The following is a 19,110-nucleotide window of genomic DNA, read 5'->3' on the forward strand; positions in this document are numbered from 1 at the left end:
TAAATCTCTCATACTAGTATTATGTATATTTTCAGCAAAAAAGTTACTGTATGATACCATACGAGAGCTAGGACTTCCGGTACAAAAATTCGTTTTAGGTGCTAGAGCATCAGGAGATACTACTGTACACGTACGTGGAGTCCATCTACGGTACAAAGATTTAGGGGGTACTGGTACTCCATACAATCTACATCCGAACGAACGGAAACCAGTTAAACAACTGAAATGGTACATTGTACATAATTGCTTACATTTTAATTTTATCTGTATGACTCAAATATTTTAATTCTTAAATGTAATCATTTGATAATCAAAATACTTAAGGTATACAGTTTTACAGATTATATGTCTAAACCACAAGTTGCATTGCATATAGAATAAGTAGATGTGGTATGGTTGCCAATGACGCAACTATCCACCAGAGTACAAATAAAGTAGGTATAAGCACTTATAGGACACCGTACGACCCTCAACAATGATGAAAACCCATTCCGTATAGTCGGTTATTAAAGGCTTCTCGTAACATTGAAAACAAAAATTAAGAAAGGATTTAGATTTAAGACACTTTATTAGCCTCTAATACTATCAGTGTACCAGAGATTTTATGTGCACATGAAATACGATATTGCATTGATGAGAAATGGAAACATACTATACATATAGTACAAAGATAAAAAAAAACCAAAACATTTACATTAGAAGAATGCATTTGTAACTGGAAAAAAGCTCACGAATAAACGAGACTAAATATTCCTTTTTTTCATCCCTTGAGAGCTATCTGGCGATGTCTTCAGCTTACACATAATTTAATCTACATAATTTTTTTCTTCGCGTAATTCCGAAAAATATTCAAGACTTGAATATTATTCACTTCCACGAAATGTGAAAAATGAATGAAATTGCGACAATAAAAACCAGAAAATAATCATTTCCATTTTATATATGTTTGCATTTTGATACATATTTTGGATAACTTTAAAAACCTTTTTCTTGATATTTGATTTTTGTAATTTGTGCCATAATCCTCCTGTCAATGCATCTTCAAACGCCCCTCTCGAAATCAATAATAGCCCAACTTTTACCCACAGAAAACAAAATGAAATCAAAGTAAACTAAAAATATATTATCAATTATTGACTGTCCCTCTGGTATCTCTCGTCCCTCTTTTATTGGGATTTCGGTACGAGGTTAACATGATCAGCATGGTTGTTAAATCTATTACGTATAATCCTCTACAAAATAAAACTCATCAGTGACGCTCGAACCAAAAAAAGATAAAAGCCTAGGCCAAGTAAAGTACGTGTAAATGTTTTGCTAATACAAAAACAGAAGCTTATTCCTCTTGTATGTTGACCCCGGCTAAATTTTATATCGTTTTTCAAAGATTACATAGATTATAATAATAATGCAATCGCTTTGAATCCAATTAAGATACTATTAAATAATTTGTTCCACAAAAAGGGGTTACGAAGGAGGATGTTGTTTTGACTTAAATCATGTCTAAAAACCGCGGGTCAATAGGTTTATTAATTCACTTTAAAATGTACCAACGAATGTTGGTATGTGCAACATTCAAACAACGCAAGAACAGAAACCCTAAGGGAGCTACCATTTGATGGGGGGAGGGTAGCATTAAACATTGTGTCCTGCATTTTTTTTAGTTGTAATCTCGGTCCTGCCTTTTTATTTTTCACTTTATTCGGTCTTGCCTTTTTTATTGGTTTATCCTACCCCACCCCCCCCCCCCCCCCCCCCCAATAAAAAATCATATGGTAGCTCCCTAACTCATCCACGGTGTTTATTTCACATTAATTTTATCCCATGACATTGACATCACGTTTTATCATGCTCAACATTTGAATATAATAGTAGTTTTAACATAAAATTACAAGATACTGAACTAAATTTCATGCAATATATGCGCAATTCGGAAATAAGATGCACTTGATGCCATACAAGCTAACAAATACATTAACACCGTGAAGATAATTTAAGACTCTACGTTTTTTGTTAGCATCTCTGAAATGTCAACATAAAAATTATATCATGCTTAATTAAAATGCATTGACATCTGGGCAAGTGATTCTTAATCCCCCGTCATAAAAAATATTTCAATGATTACATTTTATTAGTATACAACTTTGAAGACGAAAAAGGTGGGTATTTGTTTAAACAAAAACTGTTGTCATCTAATTTCAGGGAAATGTTTAGGAATTATACCGACGTACTGACGACCCCTGTCCCTGAAGATGCTAAACAATTCTATATTAAAGATGTCGATGGACTAGAAATGTACAAGCAAAGGTAGTATCTAATGTTGTTTTTCTTCATATCAATTAATCAAAATTAATGAGTTTTTGATGGTGTATAATTACTAAAATTTATCATCGGTACAAGGACATCATTCGTAAATATAAATCAACATGCAGACATCTTATACGTTCAGGTATTTCACATCCAATATTTTATGGTAATATTCTATACAAAGCACAAAAATGTCGGCATTCACCTCACAGGCTACCAAACCTTTAAACAGACTTATTCGGAAAGGATATAGTTAACTTACGATACTGTTGTCAGGTCATTAAGGATTGCATATTTTGGTATTAATATTGATTCACTCATAGGGTCTTTGCATTGGAAAGAAACACATTTATTATAAAACCAATTGTTGGAATGATACGGGTTATGTTCTTCTCATATATTTTATGATGGTATGATACTAAACCCCTAACCGGAGGGATTGTACTTGATTTGCATATGATGAAGACATAATCATTCAATCAGTTTAATTGAGGTCTGGAGCGGGCATGTCAGTATCTGCTAGTAGTCCTTTGTTAATTTATGTATCATTGTCATTTTGCTTAGTTTCTTTTGTTACCTATTCTGACATCGGACTCGGACTTCTTTTAAACTGAGTTTTACTGTGCGTAATGCTATGTGTTTCTTTATTCTACATTGGCTAGAGGTATAGGGGGAGGGTTGAGATCTTTTTTTTTTTTTGGCCTGTCCCAAGTCAGGAGCCTCTGGCCTTTGTTAGTCTTGTATGTTTTTTTAATTTTAGTTCATTTATATGTTTTGGAGTTTAATGTGACGTCCATTTTCACTGAACTAGTACACAATTTTATTTAGGGGCCAGCTGAGGACCACCTCCGGGTGCGGGATTTTCTCGCTGCGTTGAAGACCCATTGGTGGCCTTCGGCTGTTTTCTGCTCTTTGGTCGGGTTGTTGTCTCTTTGACATATTCCCCATTTCCATTCTCAATTTTATAAAACAAAAAGTATGGAATAGAATAGTTCAAAAATGTTAAGGATTTCAGCTCTTTTCTGGATTGACCTTCACCAGGAACGGTAATAGATGAATGTGTTACAAATTGTATAGACACCGATCTGTTGTTGACAATAAAAGTCTCTTCAGTAAAGGTCGAGGTCAAAATATTTTAAAAATCCAAACCTTATCAAAACAAACGAAGAGATGATAAATCTAAAATGACAAAGAAAAGTATAGCCAAAGCCGGAAATGAATCAGAGCTTTGCATGAGCGATGTATAAAAAAATTGAAAGAAACATACACACATATGAAAGAACACCAATTAAAAGTAGATATAGGCACTATGTAAAATTACTTCGAAGCAAAAACAACAGAAAGTATCCAAAAGCACATACCAACCAACCTAATAGGTAATAAAACACACCTACCAAAAAAATGATAAACAAGAAAAACAAATTATATAAAAAGAACAACAATGATGGTAAACACCTTAACAAATTCAAACAAATTAAAACACAATTACAGAAAGAAATGCGAAATGCCTACTAGAAATATATTGAAAAAATAATATTCGACATTTAAATACAAGACCTGAAAATCAGAGGTTCAAGAAACAACCTAAAAAACTCTTTTCATAAAAGGCCAGACCAAAAAAACACTGGTATTGCACCTCTTAGAAGTGAAGGGTTGACTATATACAGATTGCTTTAAAAAGCAAATATATTAAACGAACTATTTAAATCAGCATTTACATCTGAGACTAATACAGTAATCCTTGACAAAGGTCCACTAACACACCCAACAACGGACAACATAGACATCAACAGAGAAGGCATCTATAAATTAATAAAAAAATTGTAAATCCTAAAAAAGGAACAGGATCAGATAACATAACTGGAATAGCGCTAAAAGAAATGATTAACACATGCACAGACATACTCACTCTAAATTTTCACAAAATCAATAAAAACAGGAAAAGTACCTCATGATTGGAATCACGCAAACGTAACACCTGTTTTTAAAAAAGAAGAAAAACATCATTCTGGGAACTATGGACCAATCTCATTAACACGTATTTCCTGCAAATTACTAGAGCACATACTTGCAAGCAACATCATGAAACACCTTGAATTAAACAACATACTTGCAACACGGTTTCAGGGCAAATAGATCTTTCGAATCCCAGATAATTTCACTAATTCACCAGCTGTAATCAAATAACGATAAAAACATACAAACCAATCTTATCATCATGGATTTCGCAAATGCCTTTGATAAAGTTCCATATAACCGATAATTATATAAACTTTTTGGCGTATCAGAACAAGCTACAAATTGGATAAAATCTTTTCTCTCAAATTGTACACAAACAGTTATACTAGAAAACCATTCCTCTGAAAAAATACCAGTTACATCAGGGGTCCCTCAGGGCACTGTATTAAGTCCAATACTTTTTTTAATATACATTAAAGACTTACCTGACTTTATACATCACAGTCAAATCAGGTCCTTGCTGACGACAGTATAATTTACCGAAGGATAAAATCAACATCAGATTGCCTAAAACTCCAAGAGGACCTAGAAGGTACAATCAAATGGGAACAAGACTGACTAATACAGTTCCATCCTGAAAAATGCAACATACTCCGAGTGACCTCAAAGAAAACACCTATTCATTTTTATTATAATATGCACGGTTACATTCTTGATTCATTTGAAAATGCAAAATACCTCGGAGTAACAATATCATCAAATTTAAATTGGAACAAACACATTCAGAACGTGACATCTAAAGCAAACAAGACCCTTGCATTCATCAGAAGAAATCTCAACACAAACTCAGGGACCATTAATGACCTAGCTTATCTAGCCCAAGCTAAAACTAGAATACTGCTGCACCGTCTGGGACCCTTACACAACACAGAACATTATCTACATAGAAAAAGTCCAAAGACGTTCAGCAAGATACGTATTTTCTAAATACCAATATACTAAAAGTGTTACAAACATGCTAAACACAGTTCAGTGGCCATCATTACAATAAAGAAGACTTAAAAGCTGATTAAACATATTCCATAGAATCACCAACAACAAAATTGTCATACCATATGATGACATTCTAATTAAAAGCAGAGCAAACACCAGGTCTTACCACGAACAAACATACTGACAAATTTGCAGCAAAGACAGTTAAAATTTTCTTTTTTCTGCCAAACTATAAAAGATTGGAATAAATTACCTGAACAAAGTTTGGAGTCATACTTGTAAAAAGACTATGCATTTATCATATATAAAGTTCCATGACTTCCACCTTTACTGACAGATGGAATCATCGACATTTGACTAATATTGCTAAAGACAAGACCAACAAAATTGTGTCCAAAAAGGCTATGTCATTGCAGAGAAAATAAAATATTAATGCCATTCTTATCCTCTGTTAATCCTCAGTTAGAATGGCAAATGTTTTGGCTAAAGGAAATGTATAGATTTATGGAATTTAAAAAAAAATATGGCCCAAATATATACAGTACGTCACTGTAAGGGGGAAAATAGCGGGCTGAAATAGCACCTCAATGACCGCCAAACACACGTGTGTGATAAATACTATTAATGCTCATTTCACTTTCTCTTTTCTTTTATAGTATCAATTCGTTGTACCATAAATTCCTTAGTTCAGAAGCACAGAATTATATCAGAGACACATCCTCTTTCCTAGATTTAGGCGTAAGTGCATCGGCAGAGGTTATGACATCTCCCCCGTCTCAAAAAGAAGATGAAGTTTCAACAGTGACAACAGGATTTAGTTCTATACCTGAAAAGCTACTTGAAACGTTCCTTCGGGCGAGTCGAAGGTGAGTCAAAAAATGAGGGAGATGATAGAAAAGACAATAGAAGAACCATTAGTAACTTATCACCGACGACACCATGGCCAAATATGAAAACGATGAAGAGACAACAGTCCGCAAATCACCAAACATAAAACTAAAGAATGAGTAGTTATACGAACACAACCAAAAACCTTGGGTGAACTATGGTGCCCCGGAAGGGAAAAAAGATCCTGCTTCACGCATGACACCTGTCCAAATCTTTTATGTAGAAGTTAAGCATAAGTCGCAGTTTTTTACATATTTACTGTATATATCCCACAAGTCTAATTGCGTCAAACTGATATTCTTTCTTAATTCGAGATATAATTCCTCACTGAAGCGTCTCCATATTAACTTTGTGTTAAGGTCTTTAGGAATTCACTAGTGATATTTCTTTATCGATTTTCTAATTAGTTGATTAACCTGATGATATACTATATATTTCCTTCACACATATATATTTATTCATTCAGCTGTAGATAAATTTTTAACATTGCGTTTGTAAAAAATACTAACTGTAAATTAAAAAAAAACCAACAACATAGCATGAATTCAGTACACAATAATGACTGAGAATGTTAAGTGATAACTGCCAGGCATCGACCAACCATAAAAAATGAGTGAATACGGAGATATAATTTTTAATCGAGATAAGAAGCAAAAAGACAAACAATAGCCAAACAAGGTGTTCACAGAAAACTGAACATTGCCCAAAAACGATTTCATTTGAAAGTTCAATGCAGAAATTAGATACTTATTTGTTATATATTTTAACAGGCACAATATCAAGCTAAATCACCATTTGAAAGCAATAAAAAAAATGAGAAATAGTAATTACAACTTGTACTTTGAACCCACGATTACCAGAAATGGACGAACTAGCATTATAAAGGTAAATAATTTTTCTAAACTTAGATATACTATATTAAATATTATTAAGATGAATATGGGATGGTAGTGAAAATTATATAACCAATAGTTATTATAGATAAACTCATGATAGATAGCAGGAATAAACTTTTGTACGCAAGACGCGATGACACTGTCATAGATCAAGTAAAGTTAGCATATGTGATACCATCACTTGAAAGCAAAGGTATATGGTGAAAAATAGTTCGAAAATCATTTCAAAAATATAGTCAAGTCTACAGAGATCACATGTTTTAAGCAAAACCGGTGTTATAAGACCCTTAATTTTAGGTAAGACAAACCTTTTTTCTCTACCTTAAGTGGTATCTTAACACTGATTTCACCGACTTGTCGTTTAGTTTTGTCTCAATCAAGTATTTATCCGTCTTTAGTGTTCTATGTTGTGTTTTGTGTACTGTTTGTCTTTTTGTCGTTTTTGTTTTGTTTTTGTTTTTTGACATGGCATTGTCAGTTTGTTTTTGATTATTAGTTTGAATATCCCTTTGGTATCTTTCACCCCTCTTTTATAAATATTAGATGACAGCTTCTATGTGCTTCTAAATTACTATTTAGAAATACTGAATTTACTTCTATTAAAAAACATATTTTTTTTTTTTTTTTAAAGTATGATTTTGCTGATTCTTAATCAAAATTGATCGTGAAAGATCAGGCAACGGATAATTTTGATCGTGAAAGACAAGGCATGAACAGACGTAACGATCAGTAAACAGCATTTCATTTAAACAATTGATAAATTGGTATTGGTTGAAGCGTTACTAATTGTTTGTAAATTAGTATTGTAAAAATTATTGACACTGACGAAGGCTATTTGTTAAGTCGATATAGTTGTCAATACGATTTTATAACATCATCTTCGTATATTACCATCATATATTAGTGCCGTTGTGCAAATCTTTAAACTTTTTAATTTTGGTTCATTTATATGTTTTGAAGTTTAGTGTGATGTCCATTTTCTCTGAACCAGTATACATTTTTGTATAGGGGCCAGCTAAAGCTCGCCTCCGGGTGAGGATTTTCTCGCTGTATTGAAGACCCATTGGTGGCCTTGGGCTGTTTTCTGCTATTTTGGTCGAGTTGTTGTCTCTTTGACACATTCCCCGTTTCCATTCTCAATTTTATACATATTTTATGTATAAATGTCTAAGAATGTAAATTTAACACGCTAATGAGTGTTACAAAAATAGTTGTTGTATTTTATATATTTCGCTTAACAAATTAGCATCATTAATATTGGATGCTGATAAGAAATTTTTGCAGCTTATCGTTCATGTCCTTTAAATATATTTTTTGCAGCTTATTGTACATTGCGATCAATTGATCAAAACAAATGATAGTGTTAGTTAAACAGTATGAAGTTCAAGAATTATTCCTTTGATTTTTGATAAAACTGTTTCATCTCTCTCAATCAGTCCATCAGGTTCAAGAGTACGTAGTTGATGCATCCAAAATTTCTCTTTCTTTCTCTCTCTGTTTTCTAGGTGTCCCAACTTTGGTTTGCCTCTATTATTTGAATGGTGAAATTTTCAAAAGTATATATCCTGTTCTTAAGAGGTGTTTCGTGATTGGGCAGTTTCTTCCTTTGTTATAAAATTACCGGTGATTATTAAGTCTGATGTTGAATTTAGTTTCTATTTCACCAACATATTGCAGCTTGCAAGTTCGATAAGTAAGAATATAAATATTATTTTCCGTTTAACAATTAGATGTTATATATCTGTTGTATCGCTGCTTTGTTACTGTGCTGGTGAAAGAGTTTTCAGTGTTGGCGACTTTACAACACTTACAATTGCTTCTTCTGTATTGTTTTCCCCACCCGATTTTAGAGGTCTCTTGTTTTTTTATTTAAGATGTAACAAGTATATCTTTGAGATTTTTGGGTCTGCGATACGCAATAACAGGAGGTGATGGAAAAATTTCTCTTATGAAAGAGTCATTTTCAATAAGACGCTAGTGCTTGCGGACAAGGGTAGATGAAATATTTGTCAGATCGGGATGGAAGATGACAACAAACGGATTTCTATTTGAGCGGGTCGTCTTGTCTTTGTATTCCATGAGGATCTATCAAGCCGTAACTGATATCCACACGGATGCCTGATACATAACGATTGCCATTGATTGATTTTACATACAATACTACAAAGTATATAATAAATATGCAAATATAATCAAATATATGTTTTGTTTTTAGAATAAACCTTTTATAAAGAAGTGTGCAAAAAAGGTTATCCTCGCAGTCAATAGATTATCACTTGAAAAGCTTAACTGGAAGGGTTTGTATCAACCTCATATCAGAGAATACATAACCAAAGCAGTAAAAGATGTCAGCGCTGGAAAATTTTTTCTCGCGTACAATTGTCCATGGTGGAGGAGATCCCCGGTTTACTCAGATTATGCTATATCAGATACCCCATTAAAGCAAACTTACGATTTCGGAACATCAAAAGCTAATCCTACAAAGTCTATACTTCTACCCATGTACAATGATGGTGATATACCATACTGGAACGAACTAATTGAAAGGGAACACGGTAATATAAATAGCAGTGATAATGTCTTCTCCGTTGGAAAAGAAATAGTCAAAGTTACAGAGAAATATTTGTCTGCCATATATCGACTGCCACTCACAGACATACCACCTCCAATAAATGGAATTATAAGTTATTGGCAGAATTATCCGTACGGTGGAGCGTGGCAACTATGGATGCCAGGTTATATATGGCCGGACGTTGAAAGACAGATGACAAAGCCGTCAAAAAAAGATGAGATATTTGTTGCTGTAAATGCATTCAGTTCTCGTTCATTGTCATATGACTCTAACTCAGCATTGCAAGTAGTGGAGCTCGTTATGCCATATTTTGGTTTAAAAAGTAAAGAGTAAAACGTTGTGGATTGTACCTTTATTTCTAAAGTCCGTGTGTGTCCTTTCCCTTTCACACCTTTGCATTTTGAAAATAAAACCTGTCTAATATAAGCGTGTCATTATGAAGGGGTTTCAACTGAAATTATACTTCAGAGGTAAATCAAATGCAGTAAATGAGCTAAAACTGTTTAAATTGCACCCAAAATTTTCTTCAGTACTAAAACTGATTAAATTGCACCCAAAATTTTCTTCAGTACTAAAACTGTTTAAATTGCACCCAAAATTTTCTTCGGTACTAAAACATATTAAATTGCACAGTACTAATTGTTAAACGATTTTAACACAAATGTGATCAAATTGCTATTTATTGTAGATTAATTGATTGTTGATAGCTTAACGTCCAGTAGGAAATATTTCATGCATAGGCAGGACTTTTTTTTTTAATTCAACAACAAATTGCACTTCTGCTGTTAACAATGTTCTTCACGAGTCTAGCATTCTAGTGAAGAGTTCCTGTTTATTAATACCAGAAATCCAGCTAGGGTTGTTTTCTGGTAAACATCATTATATTGAATTAATATTAGTTTTAATTACTGTAACAGCTAAATTATAACACAATGAACAAAATGAACAAATATAATTATATCAATAAGACTTATTTATGAAACAGTCTACTATATATCATCTAGTAATTATTTTACGTATTGTTTCCAGAACATTTTTATTTTTCTCCCGTGCATGTGTTATTTTTTTTTTTTAGTAGAATTAGATTTTGAAATGTTGAGTGTGTTTATAACAAAATGGCGGTTGAGATCATTTACTGATTAATCGTACATTCTTCATTGAAAATGTGTAAAACTTAATGATTCGGACGTCTTAAAAATCGTATCGCTAAATTAAATGAAAGAATTATCGAATCTTCTCATTTTGAAAATCTTTACTTCTTCGGAACTATACTAAACACGTTAAGTTGTGTTGGTTCAGATGAACATTCTTTGTAAAAAATCTTCTTTCTATTGTTATGATTCGTCTGAATTACTGCATTAAAAGTGTGAATTGAAAAAAAGATACATTATCTTATTGACCAGGTTTTGCGTTTTTGATAGTATATATAAGAATTTACTAAGAGGAGCAATGAAAAAACATACCGTTTTGTCAAAAAACAACACTATCATCAAAAGAAAAAAAACGTACACAAATTAAACATCAAGGTCGGAACCAGGAATTTTGAAAGGGGGGTGTTATTCCATAAAACGGATTATATTTTTTTTTTTAAACGATTTATGCTAAAAAATTATATAAATCGTGAAAAACATGACATAATTATTTTTTTTGGGCGCCACTGAACATGACACATAAAACCCAGCAAATACAACAGAACTAAATAAATCTAGAATTTAAAATCAGGATTTCCGTAAGACAAGGATGTCGTTGTGGCTACGACAAAAAAAAACACATTCACCGTTATATGTGACACAAATATTCTATAGCAATCAGCATGTAATGACATCCTTAAACTTTTCGAAGAGAAGATTATTTCAACTTTAGAATTTAAGACTGGCCATCTTTCTCCTTTCTTCCTTAGAACTTTTACTATAGCGAGCATGTAAAGGTAACGAATGAATAAACGCCTGATTTTGTTTTTTTGAAACTGAAATTCTAATATCAAATCGTTGATTGATGCATTTATATGTTTATTTTTGTTTAACAATATGTTGGTGATATTTTGAAGAAAAAGAAATGAAAATGAAAGAAGTTGAGGACAGCACACGTTCTTCACCAATAAAAAAGGTCTTTGCCAAATACATCCTGGTTTCTGTATATTTTTGTGGCATGATAACATTATTTATGGCTCACGCAAATAGGTCATAGTCTTAAGTCTACCTGAGTTCGGGTTACTATTGTTCAAATGAATAATAAACAATAAATTGTTCGGTAATCATTTATGATTGCATAATTCAAATCGGTAGTCATATTTTCCTGAAATATTAATTTTATATGCCCTTTCTATAATTATAAGAAGATATGGTATGATTGTCAATGAGACACCTCTCCACCAGAGACCAAAATGACATAGAAGTTAACAACTTTTAATAGGTCACCGTACGGCCTTCATCAATGAGCAAAACCCGTTACTGAAAGCCAGCTAGTATTACAATTTGTAGTTAAGATTTTTAGGTATAACTAGTGGGTGTGCATTGCAAGCCTGTCTTTCTTGAAATCTTGAAATTGTGAACGTCACTTACTTTCGGTCTTATAAATGGAAGACCGGTAAAGTTGAAGCTCATATTTTACAATTTTATCTTGACGAAAAGCATAAATATACATATTTCCTGTACTTATGCCCTTCCGCAGCTGTACTGACAAAGTGATATTTATAACAACTTATGACATAACAAAGTGATTTTAATAACAACTTATGACCTTCAGCAGCTGTACTGAAAAAGTGATATTTATAACAACTTATGACCTTCAGCAACTGTACTGAAAAAGTGATTTTATAACAACTTATGACCTTCAGCAGCTTTACTGAAAAAGTGATTTTAATAACAACTTATGACCTTCAGCAGCTGTACTGAAAATGTGATTTTTTATAACAACCTAAGACCTTCAGCAGCTGTACGGACAAATTTATTTTTATATCAACATTATATCCACTTCATTTGAACCTTTGTGATTAGTTGTCTCATTGGCAATAATACCACATCTCCTTTTTTTATGTATGAGATACACCTATGAGGGCGTGCGCCGGATTTGGTGTATCTAATTTACACCAAGATGTTATTGTCAATGCAGAATGATAGTTTCAATAATTTAGGAGGGGTCTTCCAGCGATTTGACCATATGTTATTGAAAACATGATAAATGCGGGATATCCAATTTCATTTAACGACATCTTGGTGTAAATTATGATACAGAATGTAGTGATATATAAAATGTCAAAGTCCTATAACAACATCGACATGAGCACATCATTAATCCTTCAGTCTCAGTCCAAGCTATTGCATTTTAATTGAAGTATTGGTAAATCTATTATGTTGGATAGGAAAATGTTGTAAAACATTTTCTGCCAGACATATTTAACACAATCAACAGAACTTTGTTATGAGGCAGGTTTAAAAGAATTAGTAGGGTGCCCAGTCAACAAATTTGATCGATTTGGGTTAACGGAATAACACACGTCTATATTTTATATCATTGGAAAGAGGAGAACAAGTCTCGTCGAAATATTGATGTCGTCGTTGTCTACAGTGGTCACGATTTTCTTAAATTTGGGTCGACGGTCAAATCTGAAATTTCAAGGAAAACCTAGAGGCACGTTTAGACAGCTGGCCACCCCTACATATTTGCGTTTATAACAAAATAAATTCGAATAATTCAAAGGATTATAACCATACACTACAAACCAGTAAAAGTCTGAAATGGCCTATATCTGTACTCGACTGTACTGATTTTTACTCGACCAGTCTGAATTGCTCTGACTTTTACTTGACATTACTCGACCCCAGTCTGAACCATACTCGACTGTACTGAATTGTACTTGACCCTTATCTTTGCCATTGAAAATAGTCTGAACTATTACTCGACCAGTCTGAAACAGTCTTAACCCATTCTCGACCTGTACTCGACCTATTTTCCCAGTCTAAACCATACTTAACCAAAGGTCTGAACAATACTCGACCAGTCTGAACCATACTGTACCAAATAACCTCTACTTTTTTTAACTGTTAAAATAAATTTCTTTTTAACTGACATATATAACAACAGCCAACAAAAGCAATGAATTGTTTAACCTTATATTAGAAATAAATCTATTATTATAATTTGGGATATTTTTTTTATATTATATATAATTTATATCAAAAACGGATTAAATTAAAGAAATTAATAAAATTGTTCTTCTGATTAGTGGTGAAGTATAAAGTAATACCTCTGCTTGGGAACAAACTCATTAATAAGATCACACCTGGTCAGAGGTACAATGTATTAAATTCTAAATAACATCTATTCAAAATTGCAACATCCTGTTTAATTTAAATAACAAGGCCTTTCGAATATACTAGATAAGTAATACACGAGTTTAAGAAAATAGGTCTTTCTTTTTACCTGTAAAACACACATGTACTGAGGTAATTAAACCATATTAAAGTGCTTTTTGTACGCCATGTCTTTAATTTGACAAAAAATACTTAAATTTAATTGAAATAAATTTTTACTGTTACTTTGGAACACATTTCCTTTTTTAAAAAGGTTATCAAGGATTGCTATGGAAATTCTATTATCATGATTATATTAAATTCTTGGTTTAACAAAACAAAACAAAGGTCTCATTTTTTTTAAATTTATTAAGTTGCTTTATATTTTACATATATATATAATATAAAAAAATATTCACTGCTTTATTAACTAAACTCAACTGACACCATAAATCTATACTGAAAATAGTCCAGTTACCATAAAATACTTCTGAAACATTCAAAAAATTTTGAATAACATTGAAAATATTAGTCACAATTCATTTTTGAGATTATTAGATCAGCTTGTTTTATTTATATTTTAAAGTTGATATATATAATTATGTAATTGTTGATGAATATTGTGTTGAAGTTATATTATGATTGATTATTGTGAAATTTTAATTTCAATACTATATTGAATACATTTTTAATTTCAAGTTGTTGGTCAAATTTCATTTTTTTTAAAAACATTTCCTAAATTGATAAAATTCAGTTGATATATAGATACAAAGAATAGGTCTAGGTTGGTTAAGACTTGGTCGAGTATGGTTCAGACTAGGTCGAGTATGGTTCAGACTAGGTCGAGCATGGTTCAGACTCATATAAAATGGTTAAGTACTGGTCGAGTACAAGTTCAGACTGTTAAGTATGGTTCAGACTACAGTCGAGTATTATCAAGTAAATTTCAGACCAATTCAGACTGGTCGAGTAAAAATCAGTACAGTCGAGTACAGATATAGGCCATTTCAGACTTTTACTGGTTTGTAGTGATAGTTTCTATATTTAGGACTAATTTGATATTTTTATTGCCAATTATGGTTCGAGATTGACATTTGTACTTATAGGGTGCACATTTACAATTTTCATTCAGCTGTTAAATAACAGTGACCTTGACCTTTTAAAAGTTCCAAAATCGAAATTTTTACATAAGATTCGATATAAGTGATCTTCAGAGATGTTTTTTAGATATTAACATTTATAAGTTGCCCTCCCAAAATGTCATTTTTTCCGTCTTTTAATAGAAGGTGTTCGTCATGATTTTCTAGGTAAATATCCAATTTTCTTTTGGTGAACGTGGAAGCACATCAAATAGTACTTAGTTCCAAAACTGATGAATATTAATGCAGAATTGGTTGAATTAGCAGGTCTGAGTATATATTTGCTTTACAGAAATAAAAAAAAAAGCAAACTGCAAACGGTGAAAAAGGGGGAGGGTTTCTGTTACAAGTTATGAAAACAAAATGAGAATTAGAAACAGCAGGCTTATCACTCCATCGTACACACTTATATCAAGTGTAATGTACATGACTTATCGAACATAAATTGGCCTACAATTGACATGAAGTTAAAGATTATCTACAAAAAGAAAGTTTTGTACAGCATCGATGTATTTTACAAACACTTGTAAACAACATCAATCTAATTAAAATATAGATCTCTGATTTCGTTATCCTCATTTGAGCTTATATATATAAGAGCACACGAGTTTATAAAGATCAGGATTTTAATAAGAGCGAAACAACATAGAAAAATTGCCGAAGCTAGAAGTAGCTATTACGTTTCATTGTCTACTGTTAAGTTGAAAGCCCACCGACTAGGTTTAGGTAAGAGAGCTAATTTCAGATGTTCTTTTTTTAAACCGCATTCGACGCAAGTAGCAGAATGCGAGGAATACATAATACAATCTGATAATGGTGGCGGCAACACCGTTAACTATTTGTATAGCTTTATATTGCAGAGGGCAGAGGAACTGAATGATTCATACTTTGTATATAGATCCATTGTGTTACGAAGTTTCCGTCATATAATCATTATCCTTGACCTCTTATTCATGGTTAAGTGACTGCTAAAAACATGTATAGCTTTTTTGGTCATGTGAAGGTCTAAATTATCATGAGTTCTAGGATAACTATATTTGGTTACTAATATATGGTATCCTTGCAAGGTCTACATGACCGTCAGACTGGCATGATTCACCTGACCTCGACCTAATTTCACGGATCAGTGAACAAGGTTAAGTTTCAGTGGTCAAGTCCGTACAGTCTCAGATAGTAGTGGGTTAAATATATTTGGTGTATGGAATGGTAACAAGGTGTACATGATTTTGTGGCAGAGTTCATCTGACCTTACCTCATTTACATGGAACATAGATAGTGTTAATTTTATGTAAAACTTGTTGTATAATATAAAAATTAGGAGATGTGGACGCAAGCAATTATAGGCAACCGTACGGCCTTCGACAATGTGAAAAACTCATACGGTATAATCGGCTATAAAAAGGCCAGTTATGAAAAAAATGAAAGAATTCATTTGAAAAAAAAACTAACGACCTGATTTATAACATAAGCTAGTTTTTACGATAATGATGTTTATGATTATACTTTTCTCAGACTATTGATGACGTCCTTTCATTAGTTTTCAGTAAGGGAACACCCATTTGATTTCGAAAACAGGGAGGGAATGAGGATTTTGAAAATGAATTACTTGGCCTGATATGAACTGAAATAATTGACTTTGCACAAGACAGGATGAGAATGATCACTTTTCAACATGAAATGCAGGATAGTTGAGGACATGAATGTGTACAAAAGTGAAAATAAATTTTCGCGCCGCCAGCCCCATCCCCTTTCTTCAGAATATAAAATGTTCTACCCTAACGGCGAGTACTATTATATCGGTACTTTGTGTTTTTGTCTTCATGTTAGTTGTTTTTGTGTTTCATGCCGATTTGATAAGTCAAGCCATTTCAAACTGTTTTTCAACAGATTTTTCTTTTGCTGTGTTGTTATACCATTGTACAGGTCAGGGGAGGGTTGAAGGATCACAAACATGTTTAACCCCTCCAAATTCTGTATGTGTCTGTCCAAAATAAGGAGCCTGCAATTCAATGGTTGTCGTTGGTTGATGTCTGTTGTACCTGTTTTTTTTTGTTGCACGAACGGTGGTATATTTTTGTTCCCACCGAGAGGGATTTAAGTCGAAAACATCATACAAGACTTTTGATGAGCCATATTCCGGGTGTGAAACAAAACCGACCGATTTGATTCTTATATTACAATTATAACAAAATATTTATTCAATAAAAAGTTTAAAGTTTTGAAAAACAGACACAAAACAGATTTTGCCGATCAAAGTGACACTCTACAAAGTTAGCTGGCTATTCACAACAAATAAATCAACCACACAACAAGCAAAAAAGAGAAATGTTTTGAGTGATCTCTGTCCTTGTTAATGACCTAATAGTGTAAGCAACAAAATTATTAATGACACGAGATAATCCGTGTTTAATCAATACCAAAATGTTGACTTAATATGTGTTTTTAATTGCTAATTTCTTCAAAACGATTTTTATTTCACGCATGCAATTTGGCACACACACGCACTGTGTCTTATTGCTTAGATCAGAGTAAAAATTATTGTGATGATACACGTAATAATTTTGCTTTCGATGAAAATAGGGTAAATATCGGGTAAAATTTTACTCTTACTAAAATGCTGAAATACTTATATCAAAATCACTTAAATACTTTCCGATTTCGTTATATGATATATTTAATATATAAACTGTATTATAGGTACTGTTTTAACTACCAACAAAGAACGCAATAATTTTATTTTTCATGTTAAAGATTCCCCGTACAAAAAGGTATCTGGTGGTACCCTATAAAAACACGAAATTTAGAAAATCGTGACCACGGGAACCTACGACGACAATCATGATTGTAAAATATAATAATTTTCCTATAATGTGCAAACAAATCAGCCGTGTGTTATCCGTTAACTTAAACTCGTTAACTAGAGGACTTTTTGGACATTGGGCACCCTACTAAATTGCTTAGTTCACAGTTTGCTCATAGGCTATACTTTAATTTTTATTGACATTTGGTTTTAAATTTGTAATTTTTTGCCGCGTGCGGTGGCGAGGAGAACGAGATCCATAGTTTATTATAATGGTATACCTTTTTAGCTCACCTGGCCGAAAGGCGTCTGTCGTCGTCCGTTAACTTTTACAAAAATCTGCTCCTCTGAAACTAAGTGGCCAAATTTAACATAACCTGACCACAATCATCATTAGGGTATCTAGTTTTAAAAATGTGCCCGATGTCCTCGCCTGTCATCCATAATGGCCGACATGGCTAAAAAGGAACATAGGGGTAAAATGCAAGTTTTGCATATTACTTCGAAAACCGCTATATATATAAATAGAGAGATTCTGACAGGGGCAAACACGTTCAGTATATTGAGCTCTACCTATTGTCCATTTACGTCAAAACTGTCAGACGACTTCTTATAGGAGTTATTGCCCTTAAATGACGAATGTTACAACTTTAAATTTGTTTAACCGTTTATCTAAAAAAATTATGATAGATACACAGGAACTTTAAAAAGCAAAAATGATCAGCAAGACAAGACTCTGATCTACAAATAAGTCAACATGAATAGACTCGTCAGACAACTGCTTATTAGAGTTATTGCCCTCTAATCACGATTTTTACCAATTTTTGCGTTATTGCTTAATATCTAAAAAACTATAATAGATAGATAGAACCATTAACAAGCAAAATTGATCAGGACGACAGGATCTACAAATAAGTCAACATAGCTGAATCTTCTGTCGACTACTTATTAAGAGTTATTGCCCTTTAATGACGATTTATACCATTTCTTTCCCCGTTTTTGCCTAATATCTTAAAACTATAGTAGATAGATAGAAACTTTAAAAAGCAAAAATGATCAAAAAGACAAGAGGTACAAATAAGTCAAGTCCTTATTGAAGTCATAACCCTTTGATGACGATTTTCCCCATTTTTACCTATTATCTTGAAAACTGTAATAGATAGATAGAAACTCAAATGATCAGCAAGACAAGATCTTCAAATAAGTCATAAAGACCTAAATCTTCAGTCGACTCTTTATTTGTGTTATTGCGCTTAAATGATAATTT

General features: G+C 32.6%; 1 protein-coding gene across 1 annotated transcript; it reads left to right on the forward strand.

The window, feature by feature from the left end:
• Positions 1-35: 35 nt before the first annotated feature.
• Positions 36-9,952, forward strand: LOC127710388 (L-amino-acid oxidase-like; the record flags this gene model as incomplete). The annotated part of the gene is given in 5 exon segments (XM_052216219.1): positions 36-228; positions 2,200-2,304; positions 5,913-6,122; positions 6,915-7,029; positions 9,256-9,952. Coding segments are annotated over 5 exon segments (1,313 nt in total), but the record flags the coding sequence as incomplete, so codon positions are not given.
• Positions 9,953-19,110: the final 9,158 nt, after the last annotated feature.

The sequence above is a fragment of the Mytilus californianus genome, unplaced genomic scaffold (assembly GCF_021869535.1).
Source record: "Mytilus californianus isolate M0D057914Y unplaced genomic scaffold, xbMytCali1.0.p SCAF_75, whole genome shotgun sequence".
NCBI classification, from domain to species: Eukaryota; Metazoa; Mollusca; class Bivalvia; order Mytilida; family Mytilidae; genus Mytilus; species Mytilus californianus.